This window comes from Phyllostomus discolor, chromosome 1 (assembly GCF_004126475.2).
Source record: "Phyllostomus discolor isolate MPI-MPIP mPhyDis1 chromosome 1, mPhyDis1.pri.v3, whole genome shotgun sequence".
Classification (NCBI taxonomy): domain Eukaryota; kingdom Metazoa; phylum Chordata; class Mammalia; order Chiroptera; family Phyllostomidae; genus Phyllostomus; species Phyllostomus discolor.
The window spans coordinates 207100661-207126546 of NC_040903.2; the positions used below are offsets into that span (position 1 = coordinate 207100661).

At 42.7% G+C, this 25886-nt stretch overlaps 1 protein-coding gene across 5 annotated transcripts in view; it reads left to right on the top strand.

Annotated features, from left to right (window-relative positions):
- The window catches only part of SPATA7 (spermatogenesis associated 7), a 32234-nt gene extending 12792 nt beyond the window's left edge, over positions 1-19442 (top strand). For 3 of the 5 annotated variants that reach the window (XM_028507433.2, XM_028507437.2, XM_036012935.1), the window contains 8 exons: positions 1563-1693; positions 9559-10031; positions 11181-11247; positions 13036-13151; positions 14487-14540; positions 16413-16490; positions 18540-18597; positions 18831-19442. In XM_028507433.2, the coding sequence (XP_028363234.1) occupies positions 1563-1693; positions 9559-10031; positions 11181-11247; positions 13036-13151; positions 14487-14540; positions 16413-16490; positions 18540-18597; positions 18831-19409 (1556 nt within the window). In that variant the 3' untranslated portion in view covers positions 19410-19442. Of the gene's footprint in view, positions 1-1544; positions 1694-9558; positions 10032-11180; positions 11248-13035; positions 13152-14486; positions 14541-16412; positions 16491-18539; positions 18598-18830 lie in introns of all 5 variants that reach the window. The other 2 variants (XM_028507432.2, XM_028507436.2) reach the window with 1 other exon arrangement.
- Positions 19443-25886: the final 6444 nt, after the last annotated feature.

Genomic DNA, 25886 nt, shown 5'->3' on the forward strand with positions numbered 1-25886 from the left:
TACAGTCCATTTGGAGCTGGTTTTGTATGGTGTCTGGTATGAGGAGGCTTTACTTAAATGAATTGGTTGGACAGATTTAGTAACATGGAAGTATTCAATATCTGAGAACTCTTATTTTATCATATTTTTTCTCTCTTGTTTTACTTACCAGTAAGATAAGAGAACTGAAAGATAAGAGAAAGTTCTATTTCATTCCTTTCACAAACATCATCTACTATAATTTAGTTAACACATTCCTGAAACAAGTATTTCTGCATAGAAAAAGCTGAAAATGATAGATAAATATTTTATTTTATATGTTTCTAACTGTTTTAATACTTATAATGTTAACTTTAAATATCCATATAAATTACCTTAGTTTGTTTTTTCAGCATGTAAAAATTATTATAAATTCTGATTTTATATTGGGGTGATTTGAAACTTGAAATCTAAGTTGAGATAGATTCCTTTTTTTTTTTAAAAGATTTTATTTATTTATTTTTAGGGAGGGAAGGGAGGGAGGGACAGAGCGAGAGAGAGACATCAATGTGCGGTTGCTGGGGGTTATGGCCTGCAACCCAGGAATGTACCCTGGCTGGGAATCCAACCTGCGACACTTTGATTCCCAGCCCGTGCTCATTCCACTGAGCTACACCAGCCAGGGAGATAGATTCCTTTTAAAAGGTATATGTTAAAGTTTTAATTTTATATGAAAATACAAGTCATTCTACTTCTGTTTAACTCTGAAATGACATATCTTTTATTTCACCGTTTGCATTCTATACAGTGAATCTTTAATAGTGACTCAGTAGCTGAATTTAAAGCAAACTAACATGTGAAAACACTTTCTTCCTTTGTATTTTCAAATGAATAGCAGTTAAGAAAAATAGAAATCAGATATCCTGATTGAAAATGTTTTGAGCCCCTGGCCCGGTAGCTCAGGTGGTTAGAGCATCGTCCCCACACACCACAGTTGCAGGGTTGATGCCCAGTCAGGGCACGTACAAGAATCAACCAACGAGTGCATAAACAAGTGGAACAACAAATCGGTGTCTCTCTCTCTCTCTCTCTCTCTCTCTCTCTCTCTCTCTCTCAAATCAATCAATTTTTTAAAAAACTTAAAATTTTTTTAAATGTAATGTCATTTTTTAAGTCATATAAAACTTGAAAATTGTTTTACCAATGCATATGATGGTGTTGACAATATTATTTCATCTGGGGAAAGTCTAAAGCACTGAATTCGGACTCTGCAGTTAGTGACCACAGACTCACAGACAACACGGGCTGACATCTCTGACCTCCGCATCTCTCTCTTCCTCCGCTAGGAGTTGCTCTCTCGGCCCCTTAGGTTTGGCTGTGTGACACTTCTTGTTGTGCTCTTTAGTTAATCCATTTAAAGGTTTTATAAACTCAGTATTTTAGCTTTGCTTTATGCTGCAAAGTACATGGATTTTTATTAACATATTGGTACCGTAAACAGTTTTAGTAAGGGGAAAAACTGTATGCTTCATTTGTCTTCCAAGACCAAAAAATTAATTTTTCTCTTTTATTCTATATTTCAAAAGATTTGTTTTCCCCATCAGATGCAGACCAACGCCGAAGAGAGAAACTCAAAAAAGAATTAGCACAATGTGAAAGGGAGTTCAAATTAACTAAAGCTACAGGGCAGACCAATTCTAAAAATTCCAAGGCATTATTCAACACTCTACAAAAGGTAAGATGGTGTTTTTACCTTTTGAAAGCAGATATTTATTTCTAAGCTACTTTATCAGTGGTATCACCTGACTTTGGTAACGCGTTTCCTCAATAAACTTTTCCTATAAAGAACCAAATAGTAATTCTTTTAGGCATTTCAAGCCACAAAGTCTCTGTCACAACTATTTGCTATTGGAAAGCAGCCATGGATAATACAAAAAATGAATCGGCCTTAGCTGTGTTCCAGTAAAACTTTATTAACAAAAAAGACAGTAGGCCAGATTTGGCCTGTAAACTGTAGTTTGCTGACCCCCTGCTGTGGGTTTTAGGTGAGATCCTTTAACGTTGGATCAAGTAAGTTCTCTTCTATTCCTAGTTTGCTAAGAGGATTTCTTTCCTTTTCCATGAATGTAACATTCATGTTAATTTTATCAAATGCTTTTTTTGCATTGTCTGAAATGAGGGCATGATTATTCTTTTTAATATGTTAATGTAGTGAATTACAACCAAGTTTCTAATGTTTCCGTTTGCGTCCCTATTGCGAACACAAGTCTCTCATTACCTTTTTTATACATCGCTGGGTGTGGTTGCTGACACTTTGCTTAGGGTTCTAACATCTGTGTTTATTATTGATGTTGACCTGTCATTTTCTTTTTTCTACCATGTCAGGATATGCTAGCATGCAAAATAAATTGGGCACTGTTTCCTCTTTTACTAAGCTATAGTTTCTATAAGTTTGGGATAATGATTCCTTGACTTTGATGGAACCTAACATTAAAATTATTAAGGCCTAGAGTTTTCTTTGTGAGAAAGTTTTTGACTACTAACTCAATTTTTGAAAGCCTATGTAACTATCTTTGTTATTTGTTATATATATAATCAATACACATATGACATCGTCCCTATCATCTGAACGTTCAAATGTTGGGCATAGACTTATTCATACTATTCTCTTAGTCCTCTCTTGAATATGTGTTGTTCCCCCTTTTTATTTCTAGTGATTTTTTAAATTCCTGTCTTCATTCTTGGGTATTTTCATCAGAGATTTGTCAATTTTATCTCTTTAAAGGGCACACTTTTTACTTCGTTAATCATCTCTATTGTATTTGTCTACTTTGTTAATGTCCACATTTATCTATATTGTCTTCTTTGGCCTTTTTTTAGTTATTTTAACTTATTTTCAACCTCACTTTTATAGTGTAAGCATTTGCAAGGCTATAATTTTTCCTCCAAGTTCTACTTTACCTGCATCCCATGTTTTGATATGTGGCATTTTTATTGTAGCTCAATTCAAAATATTTTATAATTTGCATTATAATTTATTCTTTAACCTTGGAATCATTTAGAGGTGTTTCTTAATCTCTAATTGTCCCTAGTTTTCTTTTTGTTACCATTTCCAGTTTGTTGTATGATCAGGGAATGTCTGTGTGGTACCCATTTCTTGTTGTTGACTTGTTCTGTGACCCAGTAGGTGGGCAGGTTTTTTTCTAGTTCACTATGTCATTGTGTGTTTAAAAATAAATTATATTCTATAGTTGTTTTGCACAATATTTAATATATAGTATATTCATTAAACTTTGTATCATTGAGATGTTCAAATCTTACTGATTTTTGTCTGATTAATTTATTATTTATTAACAGAAATATTCCATGTAATTGTATGCTTAGCTTTTCTTCCAAAATTTAATACTACCAATTTTTGCTTTATATATTTTGAATCTATATACATACAGATTTAGAGATGATATATTTTCTTGGTGACTCAAACCTTTTATCACTGTGCTTTGGACTTCTTTACCTTAATGTTATTTGTATAATTTTTTCTGATAGTGATGCAATTAAACTGGCTTTCTTTTGATTAGGATTCCTTTGGTATATCTTCTTCCATTTTTTAATTCTAATGTTTAAGGTTTTAGGTGGGTCAAGTTATTCACTCTGATAATCTTTGTCTCTTAATTGGAGCATTTAGTATGTTTTTATTTCTGCCTTCTTATCCTGTACTGTCTATTCGACTGACATCCTTAAACAGTCCCCTCCTGCTGAATGTAGGCAGGACCTCTGACTTGCTTTCAGTGCAATGTGGCAAAGCTGATGGGATATCACTTCCGTGGTTATATTACAAGGCGAAAGTTAAGGGGATTTGCCCCTGAAGATTAAGGTTTTGGTTCCTTGAGAGAGAAAGGGAAAATGGATCTGGGCGGAATCTGGTCCACAGTGGTGTCTACAGAAATGGCTTCCCCTCCCCTTGTCTCACCAAGGGAACAAGGGAAGGGGGAGGCTTTCTCAGGTTCAACCTCCCCTTTCCTGTGAGCTCCTGGTGGGGTTCCTCGAGGAAGCACCACCAAGAGGGTACAAACTCGCCAAGACTCAGAGGCTTCCACTCCCACCCGAGTCCACAGTCAGTCTTCAGCGATTAGCTACAACTTCTAGCTTAACCTTCCTGCCAGTGTGTGTGTGCCCAGTGTCCCCCGTCCCAGATAAGCAAATGCTCAGATGTTATTGCTCTCTGCAGGTGCCAGTCTCTCTCCAGATTTCAGGTTATTTGTTTGCTCTGTGACCTTAGTTCTCTCCGTAGCTCAAGAAAAATCAGTAGCCCGCAGTTCGTCCAGTTTCTTCTTGTTGTAATGGTGAAAGCTAGGTAGGCTGTTTCCATCTCGCTCCATCTCTCCACCGAAACTGGAAGTCTAATTTATTTTTGTGTGTGGTGTTTTCTTTAAAGTTTTTAATCTTGAAAATTTTAGCATCTGTAAGAACAGAGTCGTGTAATGGACCCACAATATCCCCCAGATACAACAATCAGACATATTTTACCTGTATTCTCACTTCTTGCCCTATCCCAGATTATTTTGATGCAGGTTGCAGATATATAATTTTACCCATAATTATTTCCATATTTCAAAGATAGACCCCAGTACCATTATTGTGCCTAAAAATTAGTAGTTCTTTAGTGTACACTGTTCAGATTTTTCCATTACCATATATTTTAAGCTTGTTAGATAGAATTGGGATCTACATAATTTCAAGTAATTAATAAATTTTTAATCTGTAGCTTCTCCTTCCCCACCTTTATACTCCCCTACAATTTATGTATTAGAATCAACCAAGTCACTCATCTGGGCTTAAGGGTTTCGTGGACCATCTGGGTAATGCAAATTCGGGCTGCAAGCTTTTATGAGGGTAGCATATGGCTTCAGATTCTCAAAGACTAGTGTTTCTTGCAAGTCAGCTAGTTGAGTGTAGCCATTGAGAGGATCCCAGATTCATGAGCATGATCTTCTAGACTGTCCAAATCAGTCCCTGAGCTTTGTTTCTGTCCCCCAACACCCTTGATGGGGTAAAAACTATTGCCTGTTAGCAAAAGCCCGTTCCACTGCCCAGCTGACTGGGTATCACGTACCATATGTTGACTCCAGCTCTCTCCATTGTACATGTCAGTAGGCAGGGGAATGACTAAGGGCATTTGCACCGTAATGATGAATCCATATTTTCTTCTTTGAGAAATAAGGAGCCATAGGCCAGTTTTTAGTCAGGACATTATGTCATCATACCAACACCTTACAAAGACCACACTGCAAGGAGAGACAGAGTAATTATGAGACAGTTGCAATAATCTGGGGAAGAAATGACTAAGACCTGATCTAAGACAGTGGAAGGGAGCACAAGGAATGTATTCAGGAGACATTTACAAAGTAGAATCCCCCAGAATTCAGTGCCGGATTCGATGATGTGAAGAGCAAGGGGCCAAATGAAGGAGGTTCCCAGGCTTCTGGCTGGGGCAGCTGGGAAGAGGCGTTAGCTCGTTCACTGTAGTCATGACAGCAGGACGAGTACAGTGTTTTCTCCGAACAGTGGATCGTGCAAGGTGTGAGTTTGCACATGCTTGACCTGAGGGGCCTTTGGAATGTCCTCACATAGCCGGTCGAGAGTGGACAGAAGCATCCCTGTCAGGCTGAAGCGGATTTGGGGCCCTCAGGGAAGCTGCAGTATGCTCAGGACCACCCCACCCCCCCCCGGGACTGTTACGTAGAGGAAAGGGCCAGGGTTCACTGCTTCTTTGAGAATAAACCTGCCGGACACTCTTCTGTAATTTGCCTCTGCGAGTCTGTTCATCGGTATTTGACTCACATATGCATTTTCATTCTTAGTGATTGGACTCTTTAACTGGAGAATTAAAATATTTTTTATTGTCCAGAAATTTGAATATAAATTAAAATTATATTTTGAGGTAAGAATGGATTTATTGGAAATAAAATATATAATTAAATCTGTAGATAGAAGGTTTTCTTTATTTTTTCTTTAGCCATTGTAACCCTATCCATTTGCTTCCATAAAGTAGTTCATTTGTATTGTAATGTAGGTATATTTTGTATTCCATTTAGAATTCATAGTATCTCGAACTTGACTACATTTTTCTAAGCCTTGATAATAAATATTTACATACATTCAAATTAAAATTATTTGGGGCATAGTATTTTGGTAATTGGGTGGGTTTTATGGTTAATAGACACCTATTATAACTGTAACCTCCATTTACTGAAAAGTTTGCTACAGTTAAAAAGTACCAACTTTAGCCTCTGGACATATTACCCATTTATATACATGAGATTATATAATCAAAAATCTTTCAGTTGCCCATTCTCTCAAGCTACTTTCTTTCTCTCACACTTTGGCTCATATGCTGTCACCTCGGGACCACCCTGTGCCTTTCCAGCCTGCACCCTGTACCCACTGCCAGTCAGTCACTCATGTCACCCACTGTGCCCAGTCACTCACCAGCACTCCCTCACATCACCCACTGTGCCCACTCACCCAGCACTCCCTCACATCACCCACTGTGCCCACTCACCCAGCACTCCCTGACTCACCCAGCACTCCCTCTCGTCACCCACTGTGCCCACTTACCCAGCACTCCTCACGTCACCCACTGCACTCAGTCACTCACCAGCACTCCCTCACGTCACCCACTGCACTCAGTCACTCACCAGCACTCCCTCACGTCACGGTGAAGCCTCTTGTGCTGGTAAGGGGAAACAGCCTGTGGATGCGATCCGTATTCCTAAATGAATCTATTTTAAAAGCAGCATTAAACGATTAAAATTGAGAGCTATCAGTTTCTTTTATAAAGTATAATTTGAAACCTTTTTGCAAAACAAATGTTAACCAGATTTTTAAATAACTTGTACCCATGTTCTTCTGTGAGTGAATTAATTCCTCAACTGCTTAAAGACCTGAGGATTGGAAAGTCTTTGTCTGCCATTCTTTCTGACATTATCCCAGAAAAAGATTGATTTACTATTCAGTTGTCCTGTAACCATAAAATTCAGTGGGTATTCTTCGTTTTTAAATTTTATTGCTGTTCAGTGCAGCTGTCTGCACTTTCCCCCACCACTCCCCCCACCCCGGCCACCCCACCTCCCTCCCCTGCCACCGCACCCCTCGGTTTCATCCGTGTGTCCTTTGTAGTAGTTCCTGTGGATAGGTGTTCTTGACATAAACACGTGTACATGTAAACTCTGAAATGATTATCACCTTATATAAATTCTTAAATGACGGAAACAGTTTACAACAAATTGCATCGAACTGTGAGGATGAGGACGAGAAAGCGGTCAGGTTGCCTACCACCAAAATGTCTTGTTCCACTGACATGCAGTTGATTGCCCCTCTTCTGATTTTAGAACTTTACAGGGCTATTCACACTTCAGCGAATTTACCAATGTGTTATACGTTTTCTGCGAAAACTATATGTATCCCAGCTTTCTGATATCTATGGCTAAAGGAAATCATGTAATCTCAGAAAAGCAGCTTGATACAGTTGAGTTCACACTGTGTTCTGGTGGTTTCCAGGGAAGGGAAAGTAGGGTACAAGGCAGGGGCCAGCGTGGCGTAAAAGTGCAGAGAAGCTTCACGTCTTCCGGCAGCTCGGAGGCGGTTTTCACAGGCCCATAGGCCCACGTCGGAGGATGGGAATGCATGTCTGCCTTTAAAGACTTCCTTTGGTGGTTCCTTGCGTTCATTAAATAACCGTGACCGAGAAGAATTTTCTTACAGGCAATGTGATACCTCATGCATTTCTGCCTGCCTTGACCTCGGCTTTTACTGTGCCTCTAAGTGTAAATAATTCCTGTGACTATTGTTTAATAGCCCTAAAGGGTTTTCACGTCGTGCTCCGAAATTTCTTCCCAGGGAGCCAGTCTCTTCTGGTAAGTGAGCTGCAGCAATGAGTGTAGATTGGGAGAGCTTTTTAAAACCAACACATTAAAGGCATTAATTAAACAATACCCTCGTGACTCAGACTTTAATGCCAGAATATTCACTTGCCTTTGGAGTAGTTTCGCCGTGGATTTGGAGAAGGGCTAGCGAGCCCTGGAAGGGGAATGTGCTCTCTCTCGGGCAGCAGTCACCACACCCAGGGTCCTGCGGTCTCCTTTCTTAGATACGTCAGTGCTTGGGTTATCTGACTTGTTCGCTGCCAGGAAAGGAGTTAAAATCAGCTTAAAATTCCTGGTGGTGTGAAACATCTAAAAATACATGATTTTCAAATGACTTCTTTACAGTAGATAATACGGCCCTGGCTGGTGTGGCTCAGTGGATTGAGTGCCAGACTGCGAACCAAAGGGCAGGGCACATGCCTGGGTCGCAGCCCAGATCCCCAGTGGGGGCCACGTGAGAGGCAACCACACACTGATGTTTCTCTCCCCCTCTCTCCCCTTCCCCTTCTCTCTAAAAATAAATAAATAAAATATTTTAAAAACTAGATAATACGACGTAATGGTGAAGAGCAGAGGCTCAGCCTGGGGTCCAATGTGTGAGACCCTGTGCCCGAATGTCTCCATCTATAAGGTAGAGGTAACAGTTGTAGCACCAGCAGAAGCAGGATGTGAGGATTACGTGAGTTGTACGTGTAAATCAGTTAGAACAGTACCTTGCACAGAGTCAACATTCTGTGCTTAACAGTTACAGTGATAGAAGTTCTGATCATTCTCTCTTCCTCTACTCACTGGTAAGAACGGCGCCTCGTACAGGGAAGCACTTGGCTCTTCCCTTACTGCTTTTGTTTTTCTCCCCATGGGCTAATAGGACAGACAGAACCAGCCACATCCTCACCATTTTCACCTCAGTTTTTGTAGCTCCCCTTCTGGATAATAGGGACTCAGTTCTGTAAAGGATACACAGGTGTCCATAAAGTCTGGAATCATAGACAAGGCTTTTGGGGCATCTAATCTGTAAAAGAACAAAATGTTATGTGTTTTCAGACTTTATACGTACCATATAGAAATGGTTCTTCCGAGGTTAATGCCCCCCCCAAAAAAATGGAGTGAACACCTTCCCTTTCAAAGTTTTCCCCTCTCATGAGGAGAACTTGAGAAAATATATGTAAACTTTTTATGGAATAAGTATTTCTTAGTGGTATCTAAAATATCAGTTACTTAAATCAGGGCTGTGTACATTGTGAGAAGAAGTTCCTTTTCCGTTCTCCAAAGCCTTGCGGTTACAGGGCAGCTGCTGGCCCTGAGCACGGCCTCAGTGACGAAAAGGGAGGGGAGGTTGAGCCAGCTGTGGTTGAGCAGGGCTCACAGTTGATTTGGAAACTTCCAGATAAAACTGAGATCCACCAATAGATCTCAGGACACATACAAGTCAAGATCTCAAATATAGGTGTATGTTATTAATAATTTTTAGCTTCAGAAAGAAATAATTGCTATTACTTCTATTTAGAATTCTATTTTCATATATTAATACTTCAAATGCTTGAGTAGAACTTTATATATAAGGCTAACATCTTTAAGAACACGTAAGTTCATTTTGTAGACTCCCGAGGCAAGCATGTTTGCTGTTCACGAATTTGCAGATGTGATCGATGACCATCCAACCCAATGCTCTTAGTTCGCAGGAGAACCACCAAACGAAGACGACACGTTAATCCTAAAAGTGAATGGATATTCGACCTTTACGAAGTCACCAGTCACTTCAGAGAGGCTGCACCTCCGTGCACCCAAATCCAGCGAAGCCCTCACAAGCGGCGCCGAGAAGAGCCCGGGCCCCCTCCCGCCCAGCGAGGACCGCCTGTCCTCTGCGCCCAGGAGAGCGTGCTCTGGAGCCGCGGCCGGTGGGGGGCCCAGGAGCACGCTCCCCAGTGCCAACCGGTTTCAGCTGGGCTTCTCCAAAGCACCCAGTGGGGACCTTTTGGATAAACATTCCAGGCTCTTCTCGAACAGACATTTGCCATTCACCCCACGCACTTTGAAAACAGAAGCGAAGTCTTTCCTGTCGCAGTATCGGTACTACACACCTGCCAAAAGGAAAAAGGGGTTCTCAGACCAGCGGGTGGACGCTGAGACCCAGACCGAGTGCAGCAGGTACGACGGCACAGGCAGCAGCCAGTGTTGCGTCCTCCGGGACGTTGTCGAAATCCAACAACATTCTTTACGTTACATCATGTAGTTTATCTGCCTTTTGAGTGGAATGACGTTAGTGTGACTTTTCCTTTTACGTGTACCTCTTACAGCTGTCAGAATAATTGATGAAAACCCGAATAGCTGTTAAACTTGTCAGGCTCCTCATATACATGGATGGTACATATTTTAACTCATGTACCATGAATTAAGCATGTTTCAAAAATGGAACTAGGACTTCTCTATGTTTTTAAATATACTTCCAGAGAATCCTGAAAATATGTCATCAAATAGCACTTGTGTAAATATGTCTGTTGCTTTATGATAAAAGTGGCAAAACAGCGGGTGGAAGAGGAGGGAGAACAACCGCCCCTGCGTCCCCTTCCCTGCAGACATGCACTCCCAGCCCTGTGTAGGGACACCCCCGCGGGTGTCATGTGCACACTTGGGGTCAGGGCTGAGTGCGGGGCAGGACCTGCCTCGGAGGTGCTCTCCTGTGTGTCGGTGCCTGCCGCAGAGCACCCGGTGAGAGGGCGCCGGCGGTCGGAGGGGCGGACGGGTCTGGAAAAGTGTTCAGTGTAAGCTGATTCGCGACTGCGACTGTTTACTCTGGGTTCCATAAGCAGATATTTATTAGGTACTAGGTTTTAGTTGTTCTAGAAAGTAAAAAACAAGTTATGACTAGTATTTTTTCTTCCTGGCAAATATAAGAGGTACAGAAATATCAGGGGAGTCTGCATACATTTAATCAAAGAATTAAGGGATTGAATCTATAATAGAACTTGTCAAGTACTTGACAAGTACTTGAGTGAGAAATGAGGGAACCAGTAGATCATGTGCTCTTCTGATTATACGTATGACAGCGTTTGAAGATAATAGTTCCCATTTCACTAGTCCTATTCTGCCCAGCTGAAATTCAGCTGCTATCCAAAACCAGGAAAAAGCAGCATCGGTAATCCAAACTGCACCTATTTCTGATTATGTAACTAGAAATAACACAGTTTATGAGAATAGATGGGTTTCATCTCTGTTTAGTTATTTTTCTAGACACTAGAGCTCATTATCACAGTATTTGAATTTTGAAAGCTTAACTATATATTTTTAATATTACAGCTTTAAATCCGAGTTTGAGACCGTTGAGGCTAAGGACTTCCCAGACTCAGAAGTGAACTTAAAGCAGGTAATAGAAATGAGGTCTCTGTCCTGAACACTTGAATTATAGCTGCTTTAACTTAATAGAATACACATAGCTGTTTGGACTGTGAAGAGTAATCTCTTGGTGACACTTCCTGCATATGATACAGCCAGTAGAAAGAAGGTTTGCGTATTTACTCTCTGTGAATGGCCAGATGGATCCTGCTGGTTTGGGAAATCATGTTATTAGCATCTCTTCCAGATAGTTGGTTGACTGGCTGGATAGATGGATGAATAAAATACCTTAAATGTTGTTTTCAGAGATGTAGCCTTAGGTTACTAAAGGAGCCAGAAAAGGAGTGTAGCCCTGGCTGGTGTGGCTCAGTGGATTGAGTGCCAGCATGCGAACAGAAAGGTGGCCAGGTTCAGTTCCCAGTGAGGACTCATGTCTGAGTTGCAGGCCAGGTCCTGGTCAGCAGCTGATCGATGTATGTCCCACACACTGATGTTTCTCTCTCTTTCTCCCTCCCTTCCTCTCTCTCTAAATGCAAATAAATTTATGTAGAAGCATTTTAGTTTTTATGCCTATATCTTTAAAGAATTGCCACTGATTATATAATTGAAAATGATATATTTTATAAGACTGTATGGACATATCATTCTCTTAATGTTTGCTTTTACTTTGTCAGTGTTTATATTTTGAATAATTACCAATTATTTTTATTTTTATTTGGGAGTATTCCAACTTGTATTCCAATTTAAATTTATTGTTTATTAAAAAGTCAAACAAAGATTAAGGGATAGAACAATGAAATACAAGCACATTCAACTCTCCTCTTCCCTTCTGAGAACGGAGAAAGGATTTCAGGTTTCCGTATCAGCCGTGAATAGCTGTTTGACCTGGGGCTCTGCCACTTAAGGCCCGAGGACCAGTCACTTATCCTCTGAGAGCCAAGTTTCCACAGCTAGGAAAACTAACTAACGTGCAGGGTCATCGGAAGGAGGAGATGTAGAGAAAGTGCCCGGCCCAACCTGGGCTCCAAAAGTGATGGCTGTGACTAGCTTGAGATTCAGGAAAAGAGTGAGCTCTGTAGGTAACTAAATAAACTACAGCAGAGTAAGTCCATTTTTATGACGGCTTGCTCCAAATGTTCTTCTGCAAACCAGTAAGAAATGGTGTGTCCTCATAGTCTATGATCGTTACCAGCATCTCTCCACTTGAGGAAGCTAGTTGAGTATCAAATAGGCAGTGGACCCTCATTTTTACAGCACTTTTGAAACTGTAAAGCACTATACATAAATGTGCATTTAAAAATGAAATCTTAAAATGCAAGTAAATGCTTGGCAGGGTACTGTGGCCCTAGCAAGGAATCTGCGAGGCTGAGCCGCCAGCAGTGTGTCGGTTCGTGTCACTGCTCATGCTGCCACGGCCCCCACCGCTCTGTGTGCTTGGCACGCAGGCATCGGGGGCAGAGCGGCTGTTTGAGTGTCTCGGGTATTTTTCTCGAGTTTCCTAAAACTGCATATGTGCTTTATTTTCTCTTGACATGTTTGTTTGTGGTGCTTTCTTAATGTCATGTAAAATGTCTCTCATTAAAATATAAGAAATAAGAAGTTGTTTTATCGTACTTTAAATAAGTTTAAGAAGAAAGTCCTGATTTGATGGAAAATATATTCTAAAACATCCTCTTCATAATGTGTCTGTCACTTTTATCTACTGGATACCTCTACTCTCTAACCTCTACTTTCTTCTAATTTGCTGTTTTGCTTACGTTCTGCTTTTACAGTATTTTTGAAGGAAAATGAAGGTTCACCCTTGTCATTCTATCCCCAGGCACCGCACTATATGACATGTAGAACCCAAGAAAACCTAACTCCTTCCCCTTCACAAGGGAGCGGCCTGCCAGGGGACGAGATGGACGACAGCACTCTTCAGTGCTCCCCCCTAAGGTGAGCAGCGCACGGTGGCGGGGTGGGGGCCCGCCCCAGCGTCCTCCTCTGCCTGGGCCCGAGGAGCAGACCTGGGGTGGCTGCATCACGGGGGCGCTGTTTACTTACGCCCTGGTGCTACACAGTTCACGTCGCAGAGTTGGCTTTGCTAATAAGGAAGTTTTACCAAGTAGGTAGGTACTCAGTAAAAGTTCAAATGAACTCATGCTGTTAATTTATTAATAAAGGAAAAAGGGGCAGTGGCTTATGTTATTTGCCATCACCCTTCATGTGAAAAAGAACCTTCCCTGAGACAAACCCTCTGTCGGCGATGCTGACCAGTTTATGTGGCACAAATGTAAACTTACATGGCACATGAACGACTCACCATTTAAAGACACATAATTTGTGATTTGAATATTCACCACACGCTGGTGCCTGGTCTACCCATGCTGGGTAGAGGCACTGTTTTTAAAAACTACTCATCATGTTTGGTGAGTATGAAATACTGTTCCTGAATTAAAGAAGAAAAAAAAATTAGCCCTGTAGCATAAAACACAGAAAATGACCTTGACAGTTTCAGGTGTCAAATGCATTTCAGGGGTCAGAGACTGGACATGAGATGAAGGCAGAGGACGAAAGGAAGGTCTAGAGAGTAAAAAGAGGGCACGAACAAGAACGAGGTGGTACCCAGCAGACCAGAAGGCGGGCCCACCCCGGCCCAGCTCCTCCTCAGGCCCTGCCCAGGGAGCGCCGCTGTCAGGCGGCCGGGCTCACGGCTTCCCCTGGGGAATTTCATGGCGCTTCTAACTGAAGATTTGTGTGCTACTCCGCAATGATATAAAGAACCACCTTCAAAAAGGGATAGTTATCTTTGCTAGTAGTTTCCTATCTAAAAGCAAAATAGTATAACATTATAATTGAGTGTACCTGAATAAAAAGCTTTGGGGTTAACTAATGGGGACATAACTGAATGACAAAATTTTTCATAATGACCAGCTTAAAATTTTTTTCACAGGGAAATATCTATTTTCAGCATTAATAAATAATGTTACTCTTTGTCCCATTGTTATTATTTACACTAGGTAAATGCCAAAGTGCACTTCTTTAAAGGATCGTGAATTTGTAATTAGAAGAATATGTAAAAAATAAAATCTGTCTTACCACTTAACTGGGCTTTCTGTCCACTGGTGAACTCATTAGTAAGCGAGAAATGGAATAGCCTACCAAACATACAGACGGGATCTTTCCGAAGATTACATTAGATCATGGATATGCAACATTTTATTACTAACGCATAATGTTACTAACACTGTGCGGCAACCATTGTTCAAATACGTAATTTTCTCCTTGCAGGGCGGTGTGTCAGTGTTCCCTGCAGCATCCTTCACGGAGAAAAGGCTACTCTGAGTAAGGTCTTTCGCAGCTTCCCGCGTTGCTCAGTGCAAATCAGGAATTAAGAATCATTCAGACGGTTATCAAATAAGTTAGGATTGAACACGAATCTCCCTTACAAACAGCTTTGGGGTTCAATCACGTAACAGAATTTTCTGAAATTACCCATCCCTTTGTCTTTATGTCCAGTGGAAATTTGTCCCAAAGTTAATAATACTTGCTATTTTTTAATAATTAGTCTCCATAATTCTTATATAGTCTTATGAGTAAAAATAATGGTTTTTGAGACATTCAGGCTTTTAGTCACTCGGGACAGCCTTCCCGGAGGGAGATTCCCAGCCTCGCCCGCTCTTGGCAGAGACTGCGCGTCTAGGCTCTACTGTTGCTTTAGTGGAGCCGCGTGTTTTGAGGGAAACTAATCTACAGCAGTGGGCAAAAGCAGGTTTACACTTGTGAGTACGTGAGACAGTTTACTGTCGTATTATTATTTATTCATCATCGTGTTCTTTTCCACACGGACAACGGTGAGCCTATTTCTGCCAACCCCTGTCCTGTAGTTTCACTTGTTCTCAAACCTGTCGTTTAAATACAAGGACTGAAGCAGTTTGAAACTTTAACTTTTATATTAATTTAATTTTAATTAATTTTAATCTTCTGTTATCTGATTTGCTAATTAATTCCTCCCTTATACTTATTCAATAACTACTTACACTTAATAAAAGCTGTTCACATTTTCCAGCAATTCTCATTCAGCTCATCAAAGTCAAACTTGTAACAGTATCCTGACATTCTTGCAATAGCTACTAAAATGTAGTTATCTCCTAAGATAATGTAAGAAAGAAATATGTCCAAGTAATTAAAAGTAGTGTAACAGAACAAAACACACAGAAGGCAGACTCGTGAGGGGGAGGCCGGTGTGGAAGGAAGGAGTTTTACCAGGTGCTGTGCAGTCTGCAAGAATGGCAGGCTCCCGTCGCAAAGCCCATCTCCTCAGCGAGGCCGAGGTAAAGCCGGCGTCCAGGGACCCTGCTCCGGGTTCCAGCACAGCCCCTCGGAGCGCACAGTGGTCACAGTCCACAGCCAGGCAGCGTGGCTTGTTCCTGGCTGCTGTTCATTAGGCTCCCTCCCGGAGCCTGCTGGCCATGGGCCATGTGGCCACTGGGTCCCAAGGTCCCGTGCTCCTGGGGGAGAGCATGTGAACGCACTGGTGAGTGCATCACCAGGTCAGCAAGACGGAGAGAGAGACAGAGCCAAGGTCGGTCTCTGTTTTGTTGTTTAATCCTGCTCATTTTTACTACTGGGTGGATCTCACAGGCATCTGTGAAATTCTACTCTGTTTGGGAGTATTTTCTCATCTTTAATATTTATCCTTAAAGACAAATACCACATGATCTCACCTTTAACAGGAACCTAAACAACAAAACAGACAAGCAAAGTATAGCCAAAGACACTGAAACAGAGAACAGGCTGACAGTGACCAGAGGGGAGAGGGGAGGGAATTTCAGGGGAGAATGGGAAGGATTTATAGGAACAAATATAAAGGACACATGGACAAATATAAAGGACACATGGACAAAAAACTAGGGGGGTGGAAATGGGAGGGAGGTGGGGAGGGCTGGAGGGTGGGCTGGAATGGAAGAAAAGACAGAAAACTGTACTTGAACAATGATTAAAATATAAATAAACAAATAAATAAATAAATATATTTATCCTTGCATAATTTCAGAAAGCTGTCATGTTTGTTTTACAATATTCCTCTTAATAATGTGAGACAGAAGTCCACTGGTAATAAGTCATGGAGCTACTTCTAGTGAAGTACCCCTGTCTCCCGTATCTCACGGTAGGAGACGAGGGATTTTCATGCTGTGTGTTGCTTTGCCTTCCCAGTGAAGAAGAACTGTTGTACCTGAGTTTCATTGAAGATGTAACAGATGAGATTTTGAACCTTGGCTTATTTTCCAACAGGTTAGATCTTTTAAAATGATACATGGCAATTGACGAGTGTATTGAATATTCTTTAAAGTTATTTCCACATATTAGGAAATGAAAAACTGTATTGCTTTCTTGGGGGACCATATGTTTATAACTGATATCAATTTTAAAGAACGTTTAATTCATAGGCTAGGCAGACTCACAGTTTGGGGTAGTTATAGCAAAAATAGAGATTTTATTCATTTAAATACTGTTATATTTCTTGCTTACAATAGACTAGTAAAATAAAATTTTTGCTTATCTGCAAAGATCCATAATCCAGTTTGCTATCTGAAACTATGGTGAGACTCAAAAGCAAGCATTTTGGTTACCACTGTTACTAGTAGAGTGAGTACTAATTAAACACTGGGTTTGCGTGCTGTAAACCAGGGATGTCAGACTCATTTTAACCAGGGGCCACATCAGCCTGGCAGTTGCCTTCAGAGGGCCGAATGCAATTTTAGGACTGTGTACATGTAACTACTCCTTAACTAGGGGCAAGGAGCTTGGCGCTGCTGCCAGGCAGAAACAAGGTGCCAGGCCGGATAAAACAAGGTGGAGGGCTGGATTTGGCCCATGGGCCTTGTGTTTGCCACCTGTGCTGTAAATGAAATGGGAAGTTTGCAAAACCAGATTAGGTATTGGATATCGAAGGAAACTGTATTCTGAGTCAGCTGGAACAGTTATCTAAAATTCATTGGGCACTGAGACAGACTTTGTTATGTAGTATAAGACACCATTATGCACACTGCATGCGTAGAAAATTGCCTGGGAGTGAATATTCCCAAGCACCAACAGTCATTGTAAAATATAGAGTGTGGATTTCTTGGGCTTTTTTTTTTTAATATTTTATTTATTTATTTTTAGAGATGGAAGTGAAGGAGAGAGAGAGAGAGAGAGAGAAAGAGAGAGAGAGAGAGACACCAATGTGCGGTTGCCAGGGGTTATGGCCTGCAACCCAGGAATGTACCCTGGCTGGGAATCGAACCTGGGACACTTTGGTTCCCAGCCCGCACTCAATCCACTGAGCTACTCCAGCCAGGGGCGATTTCTTGGGCTTTTAAAAAAATGTTACATTCTTCAGAACTACTGACTACAAAGTTGGCTCATAACTTCATTGTAATAACAAATGGCAACAAAGGAAACGAGTTGTTTTTTAAGAAACCATGGACACATTCACGTAATAGAAGACCAGCATGGCGTAGCTGGGAGAAGAAACTCAAAGCCAGACACATTTGGACTAAATTCTCTTAATGGCTATGACCTCAGGGGGGTGGAAATCATTTTCCTGGAGGCACAGTTTTCTCATCTTTAAAATTTTTTAACAATGCCTTTTTCTCCCAATATTGGTCATGATTAGAGGTATAGTTATTATTATTATTATGTGCCTAACATGTAGTGGTGCTTAATAAGTGATAATTTTTAGGTTATTATCTAGATTTACCACTAGTGGAATATTTTTCAAGTATACTTTAGGAAGCATTGTAAAATAACTCTTTATGAAAGAGTTGTCTTTAGAGTTTGGTTTATGGGGACAGTTTGTAAGGGAGGCTTATCACAGAAATGTAAGTAGCTGCAGTCTTGCGGAAACACTGGCGTCCATTACATTAATGCAGACACGTGGTGGGAGCCGTACGGGCTTCCGCCCGAGTTCATCATGTTGGAGATCCCGACAGAACAGGAAAAGATTGGTCTTCAACTTTCGAAAGAAAAGGAGTCATGTAAAAAAATATTTTCTGGCTCTGGCTGGCGTAGCTCAGTGGATTGAGCTTGGGCTGGGAACCAAAGCATCGCAGGTTCGATTCCCAGTCAGGGTACATGCCTGGGTTGCAGGCCATAACCCCCAGAAACTGCACATTGATGTTTCTCTCTTTCTCTCTCTCTCTATCTCCCTCCGCTCCCTCTCTAAAAATAAATAAATAAAATCTTTAAAAATTAAAAAAAAATATTTTCCAACCTGTAGTAGTTTAATTATTGCATGGACATTTTACATTTAGTTGATTTTCTGAATGAAACATTAACATTTTTATTTATCATTTGTAGGTCCTTAGAACGACTGTTTGAACGACATGTAAGACAAAATAAACACCGTTTGGAGGAGGTTTGTCTTTGCCTAGAACTTCATTAGAACAACTCTAATAGAGAAAGAATGTTAAAGGTTTCCTATACCCTCAGAGTACAGTGAAAGCAAGTGCCTCCTCCCCTTGTACTTTGGTCTGACTTCGGGGTGGGGTGGAACAGAAGTATGGGTCCTGCTGAGGGTGGCAGCACTGCAGACAGAGTAATTCCACTGAGCTAAATTAATATGACGACTGTCTTCTTCCTCAATCCCAGGGGAAAATGCGCCACCTGCTGCACATCCTAAAGGTGAACTTAGGCTGCGCACCCCAGGACAGCTCGGGAAAGCTAGACGACTTCGATACCATCGAGGCGTTGGATTTACTGGACTTGGAAAAGGCTGCGCGCTCAGAACAGGACGAACACGAGGGGTCGGTTCGGCAGGAGCGCCGGGAGTACCGGAAAGCTCTGGACCTGCTGCTGTCCTCGCCGCGGGACGAGAACGAGGTCCTCTCGTCCAACGAGTTCTACCTGCCCGTCTACAAATCCAAGTCCTCGGAGGGCGTTATCATTCAGCAGCTGGGCGATGAGACGAGTCTGGGGCCTTCAGTGTGGGATGAGAAGAATCCAAGTATTTCAGACAACTTGACCGACCAGGAAACCCTGGTGACTGTCATTGAGGGTGACAGTGACACTGAAAAGGCTGAGCCTCCAAGTGAACTGTGTTGCCTGAGCACGGCACTCACCCCGTCCGACCAGCTCTGCAGCGTCAGCAGCGACAGTGAGGAGGACGTGGGGGAGCCAGCTCTGAAAATCATGGAAGTGGGCATTGAGGACTGCCCTTCGGATGTTTGATCTTCTTTAATAAATATCCCAAATGGCCAGTAATTCAATGTCCCTCTTCCTCTTTTTTCCTTTTATACACTGATATTTTCTGTATTTATTTTCTATGCTGTATAATAAATTACCATACATTTAGCAGCCTAAAACAACACATGTATTATTTTTATTGCACAGTTTCTGTGGACCGGGTCCTCTGCTCCAGGCTTCCCGGGGCTACCACCCCGGCATGGCCGGCCCACCCCTCCCCTTGGCCTGACAGGACAGAACCTGCTTCCGAGCCCTTGTCAGGTTGCTGGCCCAATTCCTTTCCTTGTAGCAACGGAGCTGAAAACTCCAGCTTCTTGCTCTCAGCTCGTGAAGCCGCCCACCATTCCCAGCCACCTGGCCTCCTCCACAGGCAGCTCACGACACGGCTGCTTGCTTCTTCCAAGTCGCAGGAATGGCTTCGCCCCACCTCCACCATACTGTTTTGGTTAGAAGCACATCACAGGTGCCACCTGCTCTTACTGTAGAAGGGTGTGAGTGCCAGAAGGTAAGACTCGCTGGGGTCACCTTAGGATCTGCCGGCCACAATTTCTAAGGCGGTTTTTCAGGAGAACATAATTTACCCAGACATGCGAGGTTCTGCAGGCCGTGGGACATGGTTATGATCTGGCGTGGATCTTGAGACATTGAGCCCGGTCTACAGTATCATTTTTTCCCTCACTTTCTCACAATATGTGACACCTCCAGGCACTTCTGGACACCGGTGAGCTGGCACCGTCTGTCAGCTACCTGGAAAAGTACCCATTCTTTCCAGGGCACATGTTCTGGCAGACGCCTTCCCCTCATCGTTGCAGCTCGTGAATACTGTGTGTGTCTTGGAAGCCTCATCTCTAGTTACGTCTTTCCAACCACTTAACTGTTGCAGTTGAATATTTGAGTGCCTGTTATACACACAGTTTTGTGCCCAGGCACTGCGGAGGGTGAAAAAAGGTGAAACGGAATAATGACCCCAATGTTCTAGAAACCTAGCGACGGCCTCCAAGTGTCCCGTTCTCTAACAGGCTTTTTATGATCCTCTGCCCACACCAGTGTTCCCCAGGTGGTGCAGGCGGTGCATGCCACTGCGGGGCCCAGAGCCGAAGTCTGGTGACACGGACGACAGGGCCATCTCACTTGTGGGAAGCTGACCGTCACCACTGTGCTCAGGATTCAGGCTCAGGGGCAGACTGTGAAGTACAGTGGGGCGGGGCTGTGCCCCAGCCCACTTCTCCCGCATCTTGTGCCCTGGTCACCCTGGCACAGCCCTTCCTCGGACCCCAACGGCCCCTCGGGGCTCACACCTGGAGTTCTCCTTAACCCTCTGTGAAACCCCTCCTTGCCCCACCGTGCAATGCTCCTAAACCTCCTCAAGCATCTCCAACCCTATTCCTGGCTCCCAGCCTGGGTCTCCCCATCAAGCATCCTTCACCCTCTATTCACTTCCTGGACTTGGTCCTTCCCTCAGCCCCAGCCTCCCTCTCTGACAAACCCCTCACCTCGTCACCCAGGCTGGGACCTCACTCTCACTGCCCTGGCTCCCCCTGTTCTTCCTCGGGAGGAGCTGCCATCTTGCCTAAGGTATTCATTCGCAGTACCTGCCTTCTTCCCGCCGCCCGGCCCTCGGGGCCCAGCCCAGACCTACTTCTGCCCGCCCTGCTGTGACAGGTCCGCCTTCTCTATCCCCCGGCTCTGGACGCAGCCCTCTGTCCCTGGGGCCGTGACCTTTCCCGACTTCTGTACCTGTTAGGGTATTTTCGTTGTTATCCTCAGATCTCCCCTTAGAATTAAGTTTAAAAAGATGAGTCAGCTGAAAGAAGTAGCAAAAGTGGTTCTTGGAGGTGGCAAAGTTGTGCAAAGGCAGAGAGCGAGTGTAAGTTTAAAAAACCCTGCCTTAGACTCCAAGCAGCATCTGAACTTAGCTCTCCCCACCTTGCTTTTCCCTCCCACCCCGCCCCTGAAGCCCAGCCTCAACTCTGATTCACATGGAGGTGCGAGGAGCGAGCCTGGGTCTGACTCTTGCCAGCCGTGACCTTAAGCTAGGGTACGGGGCCTCTGTGCTTCCCAGTGTGTTGAGTGGAGGCAACTGCACAGCCTTCCTCACAGGCTGCAGCAACCAGCACTCAGCTGTGGGAGAACTAAATGCAGGCGGCTACTATTGTTTTAAAGCAGACCATGCCCACCCCTTCTTTAAACATAAACAAACTTTTAGAGTTTCCTCTCACTGAAAAGATAAAGTACGGGCCCTTTTGCGTGTTTTCAGCCACTCTCCCAGGCACCCCACGTGTCCATGACACCTCACCGCTGGTCCCTAGACCTGCAGAGGTCCCCTCTCCGTGCCTCTGTGTGTCCGGTCCGCACAGAACATCATTTCCCCTCTGCCGCTCCCTTTCCTTAAATCGTTTTTTATTTTTCAATTACAGTTTGCATTCACTATTATTTTGTATTAGTTTCAGGTGTACAGCATACTGATTAGACAATTGTATACTCTGCAAAGGGCTGCCCCTGATATTTCCGGCACCCACCTGGCACCTTACACAGTTACTATGTATAATATCATTGACTGGATTCCCTATGCTGTGCTTCGCATTCCCGTGAGTGTATTGCAGCTACTGATGTACTTCCCAACCCCATCACCTTCTCCACCCCGCCCCCAACCCCCTCCTCTCTGCCCGCTGCCCTCTTGAGCCGTCACTGACATCCCACACTGCATCCCAACACTGAAACCTCGAGGGACTGTCCCTACTGCTGTCCCTCCCTCTCTGGGATCCAGGGGTCTTTCATCTACAAAGGAATGATAATGTTATATACAGGCCCGGTCCATCTCCTGTCTAGACTATGGGCCTCTCAGGAGGAAGAACTCAATTCTGGGGTCCCCAGGTCCTGGTCTGCTTGAGAATGAACGTACCTGTTCGTGAAGGGAGACAGTCGGAGGGGGAGGGGAGGCTGCAGACAAGGTTATGGGGGGAACGGGACAGAAGTTTCCTCTTCTCTCTACGCTCAGAAAATACGAATTCTCCCAGTACTAGGGAGAATGTAGCGAATGACAAAGTTCCTTGGAAATCTCCTGAGAAGCCTAGAGTAAAAAGCCACTCTTTTTCCCCAGTGAAGCCAATCAGAAAAGATCAGAGGAACCGTTATGAGGCAAGAGGACAATTTACCAAGTGAGTTAATTAGCCATAGGGTCAGCAATGAATTACTTTTCCCTGGGCCTCGGTTTAAAAGAGTTTGGACTAGCTGAGGCAAAGATTTATTTTAGTTAATTCTTCAGGTCTTTAGAAATTAAAACTGAAATAACTGACATCCAGAAGTAGAAACACCTCCTCTCGTTTTCCCTCGTGCTAGTACGTAGTCCCGGGAAGCAATTTGCTAAGCTGATTCACATTTCACATTCACCGAGTTCTTCCGAGCTGTTAAAAGCAGGTGGGTTTAGCACCCAGCTCTTCCCGAGAGAAAATAGATACTGTTGTATTGCTTTCTGTGGCTGCCGTAACAAGTTACCACACACACACAGCAGCTTGAGAACACATGTTTGTTATCTTACCGTTCTACAAGTCAGAAATCCTAAAAATCACGATGTTGCCAGGGCTGCATTCCTCTTGGGAGCTCCGGGGGAGAAATCGGTCCTCACCTCCTCGCCTAGCATCTGCACTCCTCACCTGGCCTGCTGCCTCCTCCCTCCGCCTTCCAGGCCGGCTGTGCAGGTGGGGCCCATCACCACGTCTCACACCGTGGCCCTCCTGCCTCCCTCTTACAAAGACCCGTGTGATTCCTTTGGGCTCACCATGCACACGCCAGGACAAGCGCCCCATCTCAAGAACCACAATCACACCTGCCAAGTCCCTTTTGCCACGTAAGATGACATGCACAGCTTCAGGGACATGGGCATCTTTGGGGGCCCGTTATCTAGCCTACCGCGACGGTACAAATCATTAACCGACTAGAAATTCCCTAAATAAGCTCTAGTGCAGGGGCGTCCAGCCCGTGGCCTACAGGCCGCATGTGGCCCAACACAAAATCGTAACTTTACTTAAAGCCCCTTTCTTGTTTGTCAGTTTTCATTAAGTGCTTGTGTATCTAAGGTGTGGCCCAGAGACACCAAAGGCTGGACGCCCCTGCTGCCTACCAGTTGGAGCTCGGCTGTGTGAGGAGTCCCAAGTGAGGATCTGCACTGAACACCTGCTGCTTAGGAAGTACGAAGGCAGGGGCCTCACGCTTCACCAGAATCACCTGGAGAACTTGTTAAGGTAGATTTGGGGCCCCATTCCCATAGCTTCTGATCCGAAATTTCCAGATCTGCAAAGGGCCTCCAAGTTTGCATTTCCAGTAAGTTTCCTGGTGCCGCTATTGCTGGTTGAGAAACAATCCCACCAAAAAAACAAAGTGGACATTCAACAAATAATGTTAAGTTCCACCACAGGGCTGGGAGTGTGAGGAGCTCCGGAGACCCACTGGGGAGTAGGTCAATGTTTATTTTTTAAATGTATTAATTGCTCCTCCCTAGTGAAGCTGGAGCGACTGACTCCTGTGGAGATGTGTGATGACAGGTTGGCGACTACTACAAGGAGCATCTGTTATTAGCACATTCGTTTTTAAAAACCCAACGAAGAAATAAGACTAATTATATGCCTCTTTGCAGTAAGATCTAGAATGAAAAAAAGAGGTGAAATAGCTTTAACTGCACTATTATATTCACACACCAATTATATCTTGCTTCAATATTTATTTTTATGGCCAAATAGACTAATATGTTCATTTCACATATATTATACTTAGTCATTTAAACTTATTTGTCCATTAAATGTACACACTTTCACAAACCAGTGAGTTTAGAAGAATTAAGCTCTTCTGAGTATACATTTTTACATTATTGATTATCAGACAACAGCACATAAAATTGCTTTTTAAACTACAATACTAGACAACTATTTATAGCACCATTTCAAAAAGGTAGAATCCCAGTGCATTGCTTGAATTATAGGAAAACTTTCTACGAAAATGTATTTATATAAATATGCTCCAAATGTTGGCTTTGTTAGGCCTATTAAATCATACTAACCTCTGGATTTTAATTTAAAAAGACTTGCTATCTAAATGCTTTGCTAAATTTACTATGGGTATAGCATTTGGATTGCTTCAGCCATGTAGCAACTCAGAAATACACAATAAATTTCTGGTGTATTACAGAGTAACTCTTCATCTGAACCAAACAGCATCGCTCTGTTCAGAATCTCTCCCTCTATTAACCACAAGAGTGGAACACTGGGGTGTTTTTATAGGAAAATATTTAACATTTGCATGATAAAAATGCTTTATATTCTGATATAAAAAATTACTTGAGAACACAGTAAAAAGGAAAATTATCTCTCAATGGCTCAATACTCAATCTTTTGAGTAAGGTTTGACTGTGTACCCAAGTTTCTTAAAACTCTTATTAACAAATATTTCCCCTTTGTTTTCAGTGTGTTAGAAATTCAGTATACTGATAGTTGTGTAACAACTCAATTCTACACCAAGAAATTAAGTCGCTTACTTTTATTATATAAGTGAAAAAAGCTGATATGGAGATATTCTAATATTAACAGAAATTTTTCAAAACCGTTAAGAAACACCCCTATATAGTAACTACTTTAATTTCTCTATTATGCCACAAAACCAAATTATGCAAATGAAGCCATCAGAGCTCTACCAATCTATAAGTTGTTATAAGTTACTGTATTTTATCTGTTTTCTTCCTTTATCCTTTTTGTCTAACTCATGTGGGTTTAAGAGTTTTGCACTGTTTTTCATTTTGTGTTTATTTACATCTGTTCTGGAAGTAAGTTTGTCACCACCGGAGAACATGCCTTTTCCAGGCTACCCGGTGGACCAAAGCATGGTGGAGCAGGCGTTTCTCTAGTAAAACTTCAAAACCATTAGATCCTTTCAAGAGCCTTCACTCTGAATTCAATCACTCTTTAATAATTATTCCTGTAAAATAAGTAACTAAAGTTTTGTCTCATTCCATGGTCCGATAATTTTAAGTGATTTCTAATAAACCAGGATAAAAAGCTTACACAGTCTCTTTGCATTTATGACAGCAGTCCGACCTGCAAGATTTGCACTTTTATGAAAAATGAGGGACTGAGCTTCTATTTCCCACATATTTGTCCACTTTTTCTCAGTTGATAAATGAGCAGATAGAAATGGAGAGCCAGTTATCAGTGAAACCTACACTAGTTTCATCAATGGAACCCCCCAAGTTGAAGATTGAAAGATTCGTGTTAGGAGAAACCCAGATAATCTAACTCTCTGAATTTCTTTGGTAGTATAGACCTGCTCCGAAAGTGAATACTCTTTTTTTTTTTAATCCAAGTGTTTGGAGTGTGAACTTAAAATACACACGCACACTTAAAATATCAACAGTGTCAACTGAAATCAAGTTGTGGTCTTTCACGCAGTTTAAAAACTACCTACCAGTTCAGATAA